At 36.5% G+C, this 18,120-nt stretch overlaps 1 protein-coding gene and 1 long non-coding RNA gene across 2 annotated transcripts in view; both read right to left on the minus strand.

The window, feature by feature from the left end:
• Positions 1-2,648, minus strand: part of LOC149185513 (uncharacterized) — a 59,273-nt gene extending 56,625 nt beyond the window's left edge. Inside the window, exon 1 of the long non-coding RNA XR_016256037.1 lies at positions 2,461-2,648. This is a non-coding gene — a long non-coding RNA (uncharacterized LOC149185513). The remainder of the gene's footprint in view (positions 1-2,460) is intronic.
• A 13,462-nt stretch (positions 2,649-16,110) lies between these two features.
• On the minus strand, positions 16,111-16,920 carry LOC149185514 (uncharacterized). The gene is made up of 3 exons (XM_089412427.1): positions 16,732-16,920; positions 16,547-16,626; positions 16,111-16,441 (listed from the first exon to the last, which is right to left on the minus strand). Exons 1-3 carry the CDS (start codon positions 16,908-16,910, stop codon positions 16,281-16,283), a joined length of 420 nt encoding a protein of 139 aa, XP_089268553.1. The 5' UTR covers positions 16,911-16,920; the 3' UTR covers positions 16,111-16,280.
• Positions 16,921-18,120: the final 1,200 nt, after the last annotated feature.

Here is an 18,120-nt window from a genome sequence, read left to right on the forward strand (position 1 = left end):
TGCACCGAGTGTTCAATGTGGACCACCCTCGACCATGCTTCCCACCATTACTAGACACAGCAGAGATTGCAGAACAGCTCACCAGGGACCAAGTTCAACAGAAGTTTCTTCATCTCATGGAGGAACTCAATGCAATGGGGACCATTGCTTCCTAAGGGGGGAGGAATGATCCAGGTGGATGTTGGTGGCCACCCACCTATCCCACTTGGACCCCCACAACTGTCTCTTTCAAATTTTCAGTTTCCTTAATTGTAGCACAACTTACTATTTTTAGCAGTTTTTTGGGTCCTGAACTTTCGGAGCCGTTTTGATGCCCTAAACAACGTTTTTTGGGAAAATTGGGAGGAACATGGGTCCGTGGACCGATGTTGCTCTTCCCAAAGTTGTAGTCCTTGGATAGATCTTTCTAACGAGGTATTGTGCGCATCAAACGGAGATCATATGCCAAAGTTACGACCCCAAGAAGTTGATGTACCAATTTACCCAAACGGGGCCCACAGTTTGGCGTTTCATCTCCTAGGGTTAGGTTTTTGGATGTTTAGTGTTTTCATTATTTCTCAACAATAAATAGGCCTCTAAGCCTCATTGTAAGACAATTCAGAGGCATGTAGCCGCCACATCTCTTCTCAGAGATAAGCTACCATCGCCCTAGCTGGTTTATTTCCATTTCTGTTTGTAAGCATATTTCAGTGTTTTAAATTAATGAAATGAAGTATTATTTCCGCTGCATCTCTGTATTTATGGTTATTTCTGTAATTTGTTGCGTTCCTGCATAAATCAGGACTATTGTTGTTGCTCTTTCTAGCTCTTCTTCAGATAGCATAGATAGTTGGCTACTTGATAGTGGAGCATGTTTCTACATAGCACACACTGCCTAGAAAAAATGGTTGTTGTTGTTGAAGAACTGGAGTTTATGCCCTCAAAACTGCTCAAAAAATTATGAAAAAATAGCCCCGACCTCTACACATCAATCCCATCAAAACCCAAAAAGATCTTGGGCTAATTCCAGCTGACCTAGAGCCCCAAAAAAGTGCAAGTTGCCCACAATGGCTAGCTCTATGCACTGTTGAAGATGCTCTGCTCAAATCTGCCCCAAACCACTGTCGGAAAGCCCCAAAACTCTACACAAATTCTCCTTTGGAATTTAGCTTTTTCTTTAGCCCAAATCTCCTGCGAGACTAGCTTCTCCTCACTCAAGCGCAAGCCTCAACCAAGGAGCTCTGCACACTACACAAATAAGAGAAATTCGGCCCAAGCACTAGCCTCAATCTCAATCCTGCAAAATACTCCAATACTTTGGCCTCAAGTACGAAGAATGCCTATACAAAAGCCCAAAACCAAAGACCAACTGTAGCTGCTCCAAATGGGAAGTGTGAATTACCTTCTGCGCCCTAGCCACACGCAGAACTGAGTGGAAATCCCTGCAATAGTCTTTGTGGAAGCCCTGAAGTAGACTCCCCAACTTCCTCACTAGGAAGACACCCGAAGTTCTCTAAAATGAGGTTGAAGTTTTGCCTGAAACTTTTGTGCTAAGCAACACCTCTCTACTTGTGCTCAACAGTTCCAAGAGAGTTCGATGTGCGTGTGATAGATAAGCAAAAGATGCAAAATGGTGGCCTCCTTGTGCTATTTATAAATGTTGATCCTTCTCCCTTGGTGGGTCCCCATCTCCACTAGCTCGCACTTTCCCTTCTCTTTCCTCTCTCCTCTAGTGCGAATTTCCCTCAAGGGGTTCGAACTTCTCCCTTGGGGTCCCACATTCTACTAACAAAATAACTTTCCTTTTTCTTTAATATGCATGACCTCCTTAATGTCCAAAAATTAAGTGGGGTCTATCTAACCCACTTTTCTAAGTCTTAACACACCAAAATCTTTTTCTAATGCCAAAATAATAATAGTCATTGCAAGTTAATGAATGCCAAAAGACCAGGTCAAGTGCCAAGAAAGCCATTCGCTCCACCAAAAAAGTGCAAGTTAATTCCAAGGAGGATCAAGGAGAGAGGATGTTGAGTAGAAAGTGTTATGAATAAAATATATATAAATAATATAAATAAACAATAATGATAATAATAGTTAATTAAACAGTAATTATTTACTAGAGAGGCATGTCTCTAGGGACATGACCGAAAGAGAGGCACGTCTCTAGGGGCATGACCGTTCATGAAGGGCCACCTACCTAGCTATATAAGCAGGCCCTCATTTGTAACAGTCATCATCTCATATCTTTTGTACATTTTTATCAGAACAAGAAGAAAATTTACGTTTAAATAACCTTAATAAAAAAAATTATTAGAACAAATCAAAAGTTTAAAAGATAAAGAGGACACTAAGAATAAAGTCAACAATCTAGAAAGCGAAGAACTCTCACATTTAAGGAATCATAATCAAAACCTTCTTACGCAAACAAAAAAAACTTAAAAGTGACAAGAAGTCACTAAAAGACAAGTTAGAACAACTTACTCAAGAAGAAGTGTTGAAGTCTCTAGTCACAACAGTCCAAGTTGAAGATAAAGGAACGAATACCGTTCCAGTCAATATCACAACTCAAGAAGAGGATAAACTAGTTGAAGTGAAGACATACTTAGAAGTTGTTGATCAAGCAACGAAAATTTCAAGTGAATATTTCGCAATTAATCAAGCGACCTCTGTACCTGAAAGAAATCAGATACCTTCAATAAACCAAGAAATCACCACAAACAGAGTAAGGAGAAATCAGATCAGAAAAACTCCTTATCGACATCCGAATTACAAGAGCAAACAACTCAATCAATCTCCATATTTGTATCACTCAAAACGAAAACAACGAACTTATGTTCTGAAGACTACTAATGTCACCACAATTCAGTCTTGAGATAAAAATCTATCTCAAGTTTCCAGTAACTGCAAGATTCCACAGAATATTGATTTAGGATGGTCAAGTTCGTGCTCAGTTTGACATTTTTGTTTATCACTCAGAGGATCTTATCATCTTGTATCAACGAAGATGACAAATCGAAGAATTCCAAAAGATGCGAATAGATTACAAAGACAAAGAACAGATGATACGCCTTGTTAGCGATAAGCTTTGGGGACAAAGCTTTTTGAAGAGGAAGGCAATGTTAAGAATAAAATATATATAAATAAACCATAATGATAATAATGTTAATTGAACAGTAATTATTTGCTGAAGAGGCATGTCTATAGGAACATGACTGTTCATGAAGGGCCACCTGCCTAGCCATATAAGTGGACCCTCATTTGTAACAATCACCGTCTCATATCTTCTGTACTTTTTTATATACATATATTTGTCCTATCATGGATATTTATATATTTCAGATCTTCTAAGTATTTTGTTGTGTTTATGAACTTTGTTCGTAAATAGAAAGTCATACTACTTTGACTGGAGTCCACCATGGATCGCTTTCAAAGGGAATCCTGTGATTTTTCTTAGGAAACTTAGCAAAGTCAACCCCATTGGGGAATTAAATAAATTATTTTGTAATATTTTTATGAATTAAAAATTGCTAAGTCTCAGATTGTGCAAGACTAGCAATATTTTAATTGAGAGAGTCAAACTAGTTGTTATCTAGCAGATATATTTTTTTCTATAAAAGACTAGCCTCTCTCAATTGAAAAGGGAGTTGTTTACAAGAGACAAGTGCTATCATAATACAAGAGCTCATCTTTTTTGCAAACAGTGTGCTTACATTATGGAGTGGTTTTTGTTCATGTTTCTTTTCTTGCTAATGTTCTCGGGCATAATTATTGAAATTAATTCTAATTTGCAAATCAATAGAAATTATCCTAAAACTGATGTTCTCTACCATTGAGGAGTTATTATACTATGTGGCAACAAGCAACTAGGATTTCCACTTCTTTGTTGTGTTACTTGGATTTCCACTTCTTTGTTGTGTTACAGGTAAGGTCGATTCGAAGGCCTCAAACCATTTCACAAGGAAGATTTGTGTCACTTCAAGGATCTCGTATTTTACTGGGCATAGAGAGCAAAGGTTGGGGACGCTCCAAGAGGAGGTCGCCCCTAAGAAGGTTTTGAAAGTTTGCAGGTTGGATCATTATCATAAGCCAGGCTTACAAATTAAGGAGGCATCAATTTCACACTCTGGCCGAAAGGTGAGACTCCATTTGCACAAGTATAAATCCGACAATGAAAAAATCTATAAAAATACTTTAAATATTTTTTCCTTTTCTGCATTTAGAATAAAATTAGCTTGCTGTGTTTTTCATTTATCTATCATTTTCAGCAAGTGATTTCGAGGTAAATTATCATAAATTGCTAGATTCAAAGATCCCCTTTTAGATACAAGTTATTTTGAAGCATATTTCACACTTGTATCTAGACAATAGGTTGTAGGATTGCAGATTTGGAGAGCTTTTGTTCATTGGACATGCGTTTTCAATGACCTAAAACCAAATCCCGCACTTTACCAAGTATATTGTCAATATTTGGATATATTTAGCTCTATAAGGGTCTCATATGAATATTTTATCATTTTTGAGTTGATTTCCATCATTTATAGCTACCTTAATTGCATATTCTTAAATCTGGAATTTTCTGGGTGTATTTTACATAACCCAGAATTCTGAAACTTGATTTCTAGTGACCTGGAAATCAAGTTTTCAGTCACAATAATTGAAGTGAATGCCCCAAACACCTCGATAATTACCTTCTAGCCTTCTTATACTCTTGGGTAACTCCCAAGACGTGTTTTAACACAATAAGAGGCCTTTAGCACAGGTAATAGTTTGCCACCTCTGCATTTGAACACCGATTTTGCGGTCTATCCAACAGGACTACAAGTTGTTTTCACTTATAACTCTAAAACCGTGCACTCAATCAAAAACTAATAGCACATTCGGTTAAAATATTCCTAGCACACCATCCAGGTTGCGAGGAGTTTTGTATTCATTATATAGTAGACTAATCATAAACAGATGGTTGCGTCCATACTGTGTCTACAAAAGTCTATAATTGTGATGTACTGCAAAATCATTCCTGTATCAGAGCAGTAGTTAGATTGTTAGTTAAAGTTTTCAATCTGAGTATGGGAATGCCTACCTAAGCGATGATATCATCCTATATATGTATTTTGTGTTGAATATTTGCAGGTTTTGACCAGGCTCTCCGCAAGATAATCCTTGAAATGATAAAGTACTTCACCCTTCCTAGATGTTTTGAAACCCTAATCTACTTCAGGCTTCGCACTTTAGGGGGCAATCTGTTACACTAAAAAATGTCAACATGACTATTTGCAGTTTGTATGGCTCCATCACCTGTCATACTATCCTCCTTGGCAAGTCTCATGCCTCTGCTTTCCATGTCAAACTCAAAGAAAGAGAGAAAAGTCATTTAAAGTCAAGTTATCTCTGGTACGCAGTTTCTCTCAACCTTACCTGCGTGTACGCAATCCAAGTTCACAATATCTGCGTACTTGTACGCTCTGTCTGTAAAGCACTGGGTGCGTACTCCTGTAAAGGTCAATAAGCGCAAGTTTCACTCCAAAAAAGTTACTTGTGGTCATTTCTAGAGCATTCTAGAAGCTTGTTTGACGTGTATGGAGCGCCTCCAGATGGTTCATGTATCCCTATAGAAGAGGAACTTATCCCATCAAGAGGGTAGCTAACCCACCCAAAAGAGGGGCTTATCCCATTGATGGTGGACTTGATTAACTTCCTCTACAGCACTATAAATACATGCATTGGACCAGAGGGAGGGGAGGTTTAAAGCCGAACATTCCTAAGGGTAGATGCTGCTGGAATTAGGACTTCCTTGTAGAAGCTTGTGAGGAGAGATTACCATCTTTACTTGTTTCCATTGGGAGGTGGGTGAGCTGTTCAGAGTAAGGGAGAACTCTTGTGGACCCTGGGACGAGCTTGCACAACACCAAGGCTCAGGTTGTAATGGTTCCTTTTTTTACCTTTTAATACAAATTAGTCCATTCTTCTCAACAATTTGTTATTTATGAGTTGTTTCATATACTCCTTGGTCTATATGTTAAATATGTTTTATTTTATGTGATATTCAGGTGCTATTTAATCGTGTGATTGTTAGTGAATGCAGGTTTCGAAGGGAAGGAGGAGCTCATCCGGATCAGCGAAGCTGGACTACTAAAACAACGTTGGATTACAGGTAGGATCTAAACACTTGATTTCTCATATTGTAAAAGCATATTTAGGGAAGGATTGCTCTTATTTGTCTTGTTTGTCACTAGAAAGTCTTAGGCTTCTAGGAAGGTCGGTTGTGTCCGCACTAACGACTCTTTCCGCGTGACAGGGTGCAACGAAATGCGGTCTGGTGGTGTAGGTGGCGATCATGGCGAAGGCGATGCCAAGGTCTCAAATCCTCAGTGCGGTGGTAGCACTGCTTTTAAGATACTGGGGACTTCTCTGCACCAGGTGCACGAAGACGCTGAGCCGCAACAAGATATACAACGGCTATTCTAGCGCGGGGGAGAGCAACTTCTTCTGTAATTGTGGTTACGAGCCCTACCTGTGGATACACAATTCCTCTCATGCTGCTAAATATTTCATCTCACCCATGGCAACCAAACAACTATACATTAGTTTCGATAACCTTCGTGAATGCCTGAAGATGAAGATTTATCTGGATGGAGGGAACGATAGTTTCTCTATACTCAAGATGCCCAGAATCCGCTTAGGTTCTCTTTAGGTTTAACTATTGAGGTCAGAATATATATCTATATACGCAGTGCAATATATTTTCATCGAACTTTTTCTTTGTTTAAATTTGTTGAGTTTGTTTCTTCTCAGCAACTTTGCTCAGTTACTTCCTACAGAGATCACACATTTTCATTTATTATGTCTTCTGTGTGCGTTTGCAGGTTTACATTTACAGGTAATGGCACGTAGTTATTTTATTGTGAATACCATTTATTTTCGGCTCTGCCAGAGAGGTTTACAATGGCATAGTCTCGGTTATGCTAGATAAGTTTACACTGCATAGTCTCGGTTTCAGAGGAAAAATTTAATCATTGCTTTGGCAAAACTGCTGAGCATACTGGAGCTTTCTACATATTTTTTCAAACATAAGAGAGAGAAAATACTGAGAGCCAGAAACAACTGCTATAGATCTTTGAAAGAAACTCTGGCGAAATGCGAAATTGTTTTGCTTTTTTTTTAATGATGTCTGCTGAAACTTTTACAGGTTCATGGGTTCATAAGATGTCTAAGTTGGACCATTTGTAATTTTGCAAATGATTTTTAAAGTTTGAGTACTCGTGTTTTAATATATTCTGGAAATAGAATTGTTATATATCTATATATGTTTTGGTGGTAATGGTGGTAATGGTTGTGAAGAGGTTATATTTGATTTTAATTTTTTTAATGGTTATTTTAAAATTTGAATTAAATTTTATTTTTAATTGAAATGGAATTTTAAAATTATATAAAAATAGATTTAATTTTATAAAATATTTTATTATAAGTTTTTTATATTTTTATATTTTAAAATAATTTTTATTAAATGTATTGGATTTTTTTGGTTGAAATTTGGGTAAATAATTTTTTTTGGGTGAAATTTTGATTATTTGTTATTTAAAATTTATTTTTGACTATAAAAATTTAGCATTTTAACAATTTTAGTACATTTTGATTGGAAACGGTTCACAAATCAATATTATGATTCCAATAAATCTTTACTAGATTTTAAACTTTTTTCACTAAAAAAAAATATACTCAAAAAACTTTTAAAACATATCATAAATTCAAACTAATTTCATTAACTTTAAAATATTAATTTTAAAATTTTAGTAATTTTTAATCCATTTAAATGTATGAACAACTAGTAAATAAAGAGAATTTTTTAAAATGAATTTTAAAGAGGATATTTATTGATTTAAAAAAAATACATAGCCAATCTGCGATTGAAAATTTTAAAAACGAGGAGTCAAACGATAAATCAAATGCACAAAATTATATTAAAAGCAGGTCCCAAGTAAATAGGCAAACCGAAAAACATATGATCAAGCATATATTAAGAAAATTCAAGTAGATATTCTTCATCACGACATTAAAATTCCACACTCATATTTCAAGAGCTTCTAAAATTCCTAAATAGACACAATGGTTATGGATTCTACAACATAGAACCATCACAAATAAATTACTGGAACATGCATTCCATGTTCCACATTTGAATATCCTTTAAACTGTCATAGAAATCTCCTAGCTGGATTCTAGGAGATTTGCTAATTAATATTTTATTTATTTTCTCTACTCTCACTTTTTTTTTGAATAGGTAGGCGTCATTTTTCTCTCTAGACTATATATCTTAGATCATGTATCTTTAACTTTTACATAAAATATGTCATTCTACTTCTAGTCACTCACCCAAATCAGAGTTTAATATTTTCTATCTAATCTTTCTAGACAAAAACTATCTTCAGAAAAAGATCATGTATCTTTAACTTTTACATAAAATATGTCATTCTACTTCTAGTCACTCACCCAAATCAGAATTTAATATTTTCTATCTAATCTTTCTAGACAAAAACAATCTTAAAAAAAAAAAAAATCATGTATTTTTAACTTTTACATAAAATATGTCATTCTACTTCTAGTCACTCACCCAAATAAGGCCTCAGGACTGAGGGAGAAGGATCCTCTGGATTCCAAACTCAAAGACACTGGCAGGGATGCAGTTCCAAGGACTCACGCATTCTCACACTTTTTGGGCTCAACCAATCCTTCATAGTTTTTTAAGCTCCACAACCCCAACCTCTTCCCTTAAGTCCTGATAACTGGAAAACACCTCTACTAGCTTCTTAAAACTAAACTTTGATGAGGCCTCTAGGGGTAATCCTAGCCTTGTTAGTTTTGGAGGGGTATTTAGAGATATCATGGACAAACTACTCACATTTATGTGGGAAATATAGGAAATGAAATTAATAATGTGGCGAAACTCTCATCCCTGGAGTAAGGTATAGTAATAGGCAAGCACTTTAACTATCAAAAATTGATCATTGACAGGAATTCTAAAATTGTTATCCTAATGATTAAAAATCCTACAAAATGGATCCAAGATCACTGTATTGACTATCAGGCGTTGAACAAGATCACTGTCCGGATTAGGTACCTGATCCCATGGATTGATGACCTTCTGGACCAACTGAAGGGGGCAAAATATTTCAGCAAGATCAACTTGAAATCAGGATATCACCAAGTACGAATCGAACCCTTCGATGTGTGGAAGACTACCTTCAAAGACAAGGAGGGCCTTTTCGAATGGTTGGTTATGCCTTTCGAGTTGATGAATGCTCCTGCAACCTTCATGAGGCTGATGGATGACATCTTGCGGCTATTCACCAATTCATTTGTCGTAGTATACTTGGATGACATCCTGATCTTCAACTAGAGTTGGGAAGAGCACCATCACCACATCCAAAAGGTTCACCAAACACTGCAGCAACACAAGCTATGTGCCAATTTGGAGAAATTCACTTTCGAGATGACCCAGGTTCAGTATCTGGCATACATTATTGATGAATGGGGGGTGCACGTGGATCTAGCCAAGATCCTAGTCATTCGGGATTGACCAGCTCCAACCCCTCTGACAGAGCTCCGTAGCTTTTTGGGTCTTGCCAATTTCTACCGCAGGTTTGTATTGGGATTCTCTCATATCACTTGGCCCTTGAGTCAATTCACCAAGGGAGGAGCGAAAGAAAAATTATTTTATTCTGAATCTCAACAAAAGGTGTTCACAGAGTTGAAACATTGCCTCTGCTCTTCACCAGTTCTACCAACTGAAGCACATGGAACTTCAGTTGCTGATATTCTTAATGACTTTGTTGATCATGAAACTGACAATGATAATGTGGTTGAAAAATATATTGTTACTATTTCACTAGGAAGCAAAAATGACCAATTGACATTGCGAAGCCAAGTAACCCCACCATCATGGCTGGTAGAAGCCATATGAATATAAACAAGCATGGTGTCATAAGAACGAATGAAGAAAGCATGAACATGCCTTCACAACAAGTAGAATTAAACAACGAAATTGTTCATTTTTTATGGGCAATAGATCAATGGAAGAAGATAGTGCACATAATGAGGAATCATATGAAGAGAATAATATAGTTCAATTAGTAGTCCCAGATATTGAGTGACAAGTTTCAACCAATGGCATGCATCATGCAGGGAATGAGAAGTTACTTAGTTGGTTACTAAAGCTACCAGTGGAGATAATGTCAATGAAAAAAAAGCATGGAACACTAGGTAGTCCTCGTTTGGGCCAAAGTTCACAGTTACTCACCTCATAAACTATATAGCCCTATTAGTTGAGTCTAAAAAAAGGAAACTTGACATTCAATAATTAAAATGGAAAAAGAAGGATTTAGTCAAGGAAAAGAAGGCAACAAGGATTGTTGCAGCACAACTTCGAGCAGAGGAAAGGCTTGAAAGAGAGAAAGTAAGGCAATAAAAGGACCATAAAAAACAAATAGAAAGGTAGGAAAAGAAGCAAGAAAGGCTCAAAAAATTCTTCAAAGAGAAAGAGGAATAACAATTGACAATGATGCAAGCACAGTTAGTGAAACCAGGATGATGTCAACCACATATTGCCAAATTGCAAATAATACACGATTATTCCAAGACCTCATGAAAATTCAAGTGCCTTAGTATCAGAATGGGGGTTAACCCACTTGCTATATTCCCACTAGTGCAGGTGTCAATCCTATGTATGCTTATCAAGCAAGGAACTCAAAAAGTTTGTGCACTGAAGATTTTGGAGGCCATCTAGACTAGGGGTGTGATATTTTTTTTGTTGTAACCACATTATGATGTGGATTTTGGATGGATTGCCTCTTTTTCTTGTCACATGAGGATTTTGGCTTATAATCTAGGTCGGTTTATTCCATATTGTTTGCAACATTGTAATCAAAAGCCATTTTAGAAGCAACATTCATAGTCTATTTGAATGGAGAAATCCTAGCTTGGAATTAAAATGGAGCTTTTGTTCTGCCATTACATACCAAATTATCCACAACATCACATTTTTCTCCAGGTTGCTAAATAAATGACAAATGAGGGAATAACAGTATCATGAAAAACTTAATTTTTATAATTTGAAAACTCCATAAAACAGTGAACAACAACAATAAACAATTTAGGTCAATGCAAACATCATGACTCCATTTATTTTGGTGGTCATTTTCAACCTCCTAATTTCTCCCTCACTATTACAATTGAAAATGCATTCAATTCCATTTGACAATGCTTATGGGGGATAGCTTTGATTCCCTTGTGATTGGGTTAATTATAAACATCTTGAGTCCATTGAATAAAAAAAGAAATTTCTTTAATCAAACAAATTCACAGCTGTCCTGTTATGACCAAAGAAGAAATTGTGAGGAAAATGTAGTGGATGACTAATTTAATTCAATTTTGTTGATGTGTCATGACTACATTGGATCAAACAAATTCAACATTTTTTAATCAAACAAACTTAGAATTGCCTTGTTATGACCAGAGAAGAAAATGAAATCAAAACAAAGTGGATGACAAGAAAGAATACCACACAAACTATTAAAAAACTTGGTTTTCCATGAATCCATTGAATCAAACAAATTCAAAACTCTTTAATCAAACAAATTCACAATTGTCTTGTTATGAATAGAGAACAAATGGTGGAACAAACATAATGGATGACAAGAAAGAATCCTACAAGCATCTGGGCATGTTGAAAAGTCTCAAACGCAAAATGGAACTCATCCTCAACTTCCTCAATATTACAAATTAAGAAAAATTGTTTATCCCAAGGTGTTTTTAACTCCACAACTCATGTCATTACTTATTAGTCAACTGAAACATATATCATCATTCAAAATCGAGACAAACAAGTGGATTAAATATGAGTATCAAGTGTAGATTAAATTGTTGAGAAAACTACAACCTAATTGGAGCTAAACCTTATATGTATAACTTTCTATATTTTTAGGCATAAGTTAATTGTAAGGAGGTTTAATATCAAGGCCCCTCTCTAAGGATGATTTTTCAAATACAAGCCTTCAACAAGGAGATAGAAACTATGAAGTTGCCAAACAACCGTGAGGCTTTTTCTTAACGAATTTGATGATTATGGCTCAAACCGAATCAAAATGAGATTTATGTAAATGAAAATTGAGAAAAGCGACTATACTTCACCCTTTTGTTTGCAAAAAGAAAAAATACCTTACTTCCATTACTTAAAACAAAAGAGGTTACAAGTAGCATAGATCGGATCATCAACAACAAAGAGATCAGTGTCCAACTTAAGTCTTTCTTCCAGGGCAGAATTCACCAAAGAAACACAGATAACAAAAAAAGACATTGTTCACAAAAATTGAAAACAAATTAGACCAAATTATAGTGTAATTTGCAATGTCCAAGGTACCTCAAGGAGTGGCTCAAAACTGTTGAAAGACCAAGTCATAAATTCTAGAATGGACAAGAGATATTCAGCCGGGAGGCTTGCGAGCTACCCATGTTATATCTCCTCTCATTTGTCTCATTGAGTTCTTTCAAATCAATCGCTCTGCACAACACACCAAGATATTGCAGCATGGATCTTCAGAAAGTCTAATACCTCTAATATGAAGGTTGGGGCAGAGGTCCTTATTGAGGCATAGCTAGCCATATTGCAATGCATATTTATATATGTGGATAAAATATAAGAAATCGAAAAATATGGCAAAAAATACTACCCTCGCTGAACTATAAGAAACACAAGATGACAGACGAAGGTGAACCCCAAAATCTTCCTAGTGAGATGGAAGTAATCATAGAATGTGCAATGGATTAGGGCCCAATTACTAACTTCGGGTGGGGGATTTGACAACTTTTGAAAGATCAAATGAACAAACTTGAGAAATATATAAACCCCCAAAGAAGTAGCGCTTTTATATCTTTATTTTATGCCCAAGGCGCGGTTAGGGCCATGGAATGTCGACAAAGAAGGTTTTCAGGATCAAAATGACTTATTCTCTTTGGTAGTCAGATTCAAAAGATGAGGGTTCCTCAAATTTATGATGACCCACAAAAAAAAAAAAAACCCCGCAAAAAATAGAGTGAACCTCAAGCATAAAACCTCGAAAAAATTACACTGAACCCAGAGCAAAAATTTAGTGAACCCCATTCAAAAAAAACCTGCAAAATTTATAGTGAACCCAAGAAAAAATCACAGTGAACCCTAAGCATAAAAACAAGTAAATATTTACAATGACCGTCGAGAAAAATTTACAGTGAACCCTATGTAAAATTTATAGTGAACCGTAAACATAAAAACACCAAAGAGCACAAACTTCCCATGGTTTAAATGTGTTTAAAAACGCAGAGTTAGCAACTAGTAGGAATGTAATCCTACAAGGAAGTCATCGACGAAGCCACCAAGCTACACAAACCATGTTGCATCAGTGTTGAAGACCTCAATCCTTCACGACACCTCATCTGCGAACCCAACCATGCTCACTTGTCACAAAAATCGCAAAGGTGTTAAAAATAAGTGCAAATAAACCAGTGAAAATGCCAAAAAAATTCACAAGCAAGAGAACTTAACCTCGAAAAAACCCACTAGAGCGCGAAAACCCTGTGTCCACCATGTCCATTGTTGAGCTGATGGAAATTCGGGGCTCGGTCGACAATGAACGACTGTACCAAGCACTAGTGTACCACAACCACGAAGCAACGAGACATAAAAAATGAAGCCTTGAATCACAACCTTCAAACCCATGAATACCCTACAAATTGCTTCTCTCAGCACACAAACCACTTCTCTCAGCAATGAAACCAGTCGAGTGCAATCACCGAGTGTATGCTGACCAACATCAAGGCATTAATCGAACAACAATGGGGTAGAAGAACACCCACACACTGACCCCAAGCAAAATAACACAGCCTTCCAAATGCAGTAAACGCTAAACCCTAAAAGAGAAGGAAAAACACGAGAAACGAGGCAGGTGTTAATTCCCCAACTACCACGACAAGTGAGACGATGTGTTAGACACGTGTCGTACAATCGATTCAATACTGAGATGTCATGGCAGAAAAAAACATGCAACAATTGATGTCCCTCCCCTAGTTTTTTTCCTAATGCAACTCTTTTCAGACTCGCCTACTCTTTTTTCAAAATTTGAAAAATAATTGAATTTTAAAAAAAATTACTAAAAAAATGAAAAATTAGCAGTAATAGCATGGTTGATGGGATTTGAGCGCACGTAGCTGGTCACAACGTCGAACTCTCCCCACTAAAGCAACGATGAAGCACTATACTTTAATTGGTCCGTATGTTTATAAAATGAATAACTAATTAAAATTGTACTTGTGTCACCAAAATGGGCTTAGCGTGACATCAATGGGTGAAAGTACACCATAGTTCATTTATGAATCATAGTGGTAGTAAAGGTATTATTAAAAACATTGGCTGTATTTTTGTAATTTTTTTTTTTAATTTAGAAAGAGAATTTTTATTTATTTATTTATTTTAATGGTGTAATTTGTAAAATTTATAAATGAGATTATAGGACTCTGTTTTTTACATTCTATGGGTATTTGGAGAAGCCTAAATGCATATATTTTGGAAGTGATAGCGGTAGATGTAAGATACACTTGCTTGAAGATAACTGTAATAACCCTGGTAACTTGTAATTTCCGGTAATTGTTGTGGTAAAAACAATATGGGTGACAGCTTGTTATTAAGACATTATTATTTGTTAAAAGAAAATATAATGAACTATTATACACATGTGTTGAAAGAATGATGGCAGCCTCCACAAAGGGGCCTTTTCTATTAAAAGAAAAGAATCAGTTAAGAAACTGAACAGGAGACAACTGCCTCTCACCCAGAAAGGGGTGGAAAAGGAAAAACCTCTGGGCTGTTAGGGAACAGGCAGAGGCGGACTCCAGAGGAGAGAGCAGAGTGTGAATACTGGGTTAAGTCTGGTTATGACCAGATAACCCTGCACCGTGGTGCTTGAATCTTGGAAAAAGGCTGTGGCCTACAAGATAGCTCGGAGGGGAGATCCAGTGTAGTGGATTCTCGAGGTTGGGAGGATAAGAGCTAGATTACTGCAGGTGAACATTACAGCAAAGCGACAGTAGCAGATTACCAGGTACGCTTATTAGATAGCTTTACTTAAAATCAGGTAATGATTGCATATGGAATATAATGGTCTAGATTCTTGATTTAGAAAAAGAAATGTTAGCAAATACAAGTGCCTGTGTTTATCTTTATGGAGGTGATTACAGGTATATTTAAAGTGTGGTATTTATATATACAGTCGACAGTGAGACTTCTCGTTGACAAGATGGAAACCATGATTAAATATACAAATGCACTAACTGACATTTTCTTTACCGAAATAAACAGACACAGATATACGAGTTAATATTCCTGAGTCTGAGAGTGTAAATAAATATACAGCTAACAGGATAAAATCTTGTTCGTAACGACCGCGTACAGACTCATAGATGAAATATAAGTTATAACAGAGGTGTGGCATACTGCGGCCAGAATCAAATAAAGAAAGTTCATTATTAGAAACCAGCGAGATACAGAGCATATGCAAGTATAGATATGACGCAATGCATGTAAAGTCACTATGTCTATGAACCTGTGGTATGAGACCATAAATTACTTTTGAAGCTTAACCGATAATAAGAAAGACGGTAGAGCGCTGTGTAACAGCCGGGTCATTAATAAATAAAAAGCCGAATAATTACACTGACAAAGAACACTTAGGTACAGTAGTGCAGGGTAAACCCTCAGATAAACCTCAAACCAACATTAAAACATGAATGTCCCGGTATGCCAAACAAATGAGATGGATGTGCTGTGCGCCAACTATAAACATAAACAATTTACTAAGATGCATTTCTGAATATCGAACTTGAGTAGAAACCCTCATACAAAACCCAGAAAATATAGGCGGTAAGGGTTGGACCTGCTCCCTTTGTTCCGGAAGCAGGCTGTGATGCCTGAGACCGCAACAAATGAATCTTGTCATGATTCCCAAGAAATGAAACCAATACATACGGTAAACATGCCTGTGAAATTATATATAAATATATTAACTTCGTTCAGAGACGATGAACGTCTGTACAAAACTAAGGATAAACTTAAGATGCACGAAAAGATGCAAACATTCCATATTACATTCATTGCCATAAGGCCGTAGAGTAAGGAAAAAATAAATATGCTAACAGGCGTTACAGGTCGGGTAACCCCGGCTCATAGTAATAGCAAGTTTCAAAGAAATATGGACTGTGCATTGTGTAAAGCAAATCCTTTATATAAACGACTGTAAAACAACATGACCAAATATCAAAACCCTCGGTTGGCCTGTGGCCATAAACCGACAACTTCTAAACCCAAGGGTTTGTAAAGTACAGAATCGGCCAAGAATGCCGCCTGTGAATAACATCAAGTCTCGAAACCAGAGTAACAGACCTGGGCACATAAATACCGTGCATCAGCTCCGTCGGTCATTAACAACCGCCAAACATTCATTCCAAGCTGACTAAATGTCTAGACATACTACTGAGAAGGGATTACCCGAAAGGAATGCAGGTCGATCAGAAGATCCCTCGGATGGTCGACGCCATGGAAGCCAAACCCTTCTGCACGGCACCGCACTGTGTAAATCATCAAAGTATGGAGGTAAACGTTAGAACCTGAGAGAGAGTAGATGCCATGAATTAACCGTAAGCTGTAACATTTTACCATAGATAAGAAGATACCTGTGCGAGCAGCAGAGTGGTATGGTGGTGGAGTCTGTCGGAAAACCTGTGTATGCATAATGTGCAAATGAGCCAGAACCGAAGAACTCGGTAAACTTATATGTCAACCAAACCCTAAGGTCATTTTTCACCGTCCGATCTGGAGACACAATCTTCATCGTTCGTTTGGGCGGGAGCATGGCACGTTTATCGAATGCACAAACCGTAGAATGGTCACATGGCTCCACTTGGCCTGCAGCCACCTGGCCATGACCGTTCACCATGTGGCGCTGGAGTTTAATGACCATCCGGACGAGGGAAAACCAATGCACCAGCATGCGTTGAGTTATTAAAAAGTTAATGTATAGTAAGACCACATACGAGGTGTAACATATGTTAAAGAATATCGATTAAGGTGTGTGAGCCATAAATCATAATCCACGTTTATACAAAGTCATATACTCGTGCGAAACAAATGTATCCTAACCATGGTAAAATGGAAGGTAGGACATAACAAAGTTTTTTTTTATGGTAAAAGTAGCAGGGTCGTGACAATAACAAGTTTCTGTATGTAGACTGGGCAGAAAACCAAGAAATTTTCTACAAGGGTTTACTAGTTGGAGGATATGTGGAAAAAAAATTAGTAGGTTTTTCTAAAGGGGAAAAATGTGGTACCGAAGTTTATGTTGCTTTGAAGCCTGGAGATTTTTATCTCTTGGAAGAATGGTGTTAGAACAAAAATAATAGAGTAGAGTTTTTAGTTTTTTTGGTGGTTTTATTTTGTGCAAGGTGACTTGGAATTGCTTCTATATTAGAGTAGGGTTTTTAGTTTTTTTGGCAGTTTTATTTTGTGCAAGGTGACTTGGAATTGCTTCTATGGACATTTTCAGAGATTTCAAAGTGATTATAGATTGGGTAATGAAGACATCAACATTTATACTACCAATGCTCATAAACTAGATGCATTGGATAAGATCAATGCTAAAAAAATTCAATTTGTCATTTTCTCATATCTATAGGGAACATAATTATATAGCAGATTCTGTATAGAAATATGCAACAAGTCACCCATGAATATATATTTCTCTGCATTTTTCAATGGATCTCGTCATGGTTTTGAGCATAAATATTGTTTAGCCACTTTGTGTTTTTTTCATGATTTAGCCACAACCATGTAGTTTTCTCTGTTATTTTCTTTTTGAAGATTGTTTTTTTCTAGAAATATTAGATAGAAAATATTAAATTCTGATTTGGGTGAGTGACTAGAAGTAGAATGACATATTTTATGTAAAAGTTAAAGATACATGATCTTTATAGTTTTTGTCTAGAAAGATTAGATAGAAAACTTTTTCTGAAGATAGTTTTTGTCTAGAAAGATTAGATAGAAAATATTAAATTCTGATTTGGGTG

Source organism: Pinus tabuliformis, chromosome 3_1 (assembly GCF_031772625.1).
Source record: "Pinus tabuliformis cultivar Carrire ecotype Pingquan chromosome 3_1, CPIR1, whole genome shotgun sequence".
Lineage (NCBI taxonomy): Eukaryota > Viridiplantae > Streptophyta > Pinopsida > Pinales > Pinaceae > Pinus > Pinus tabuliformis.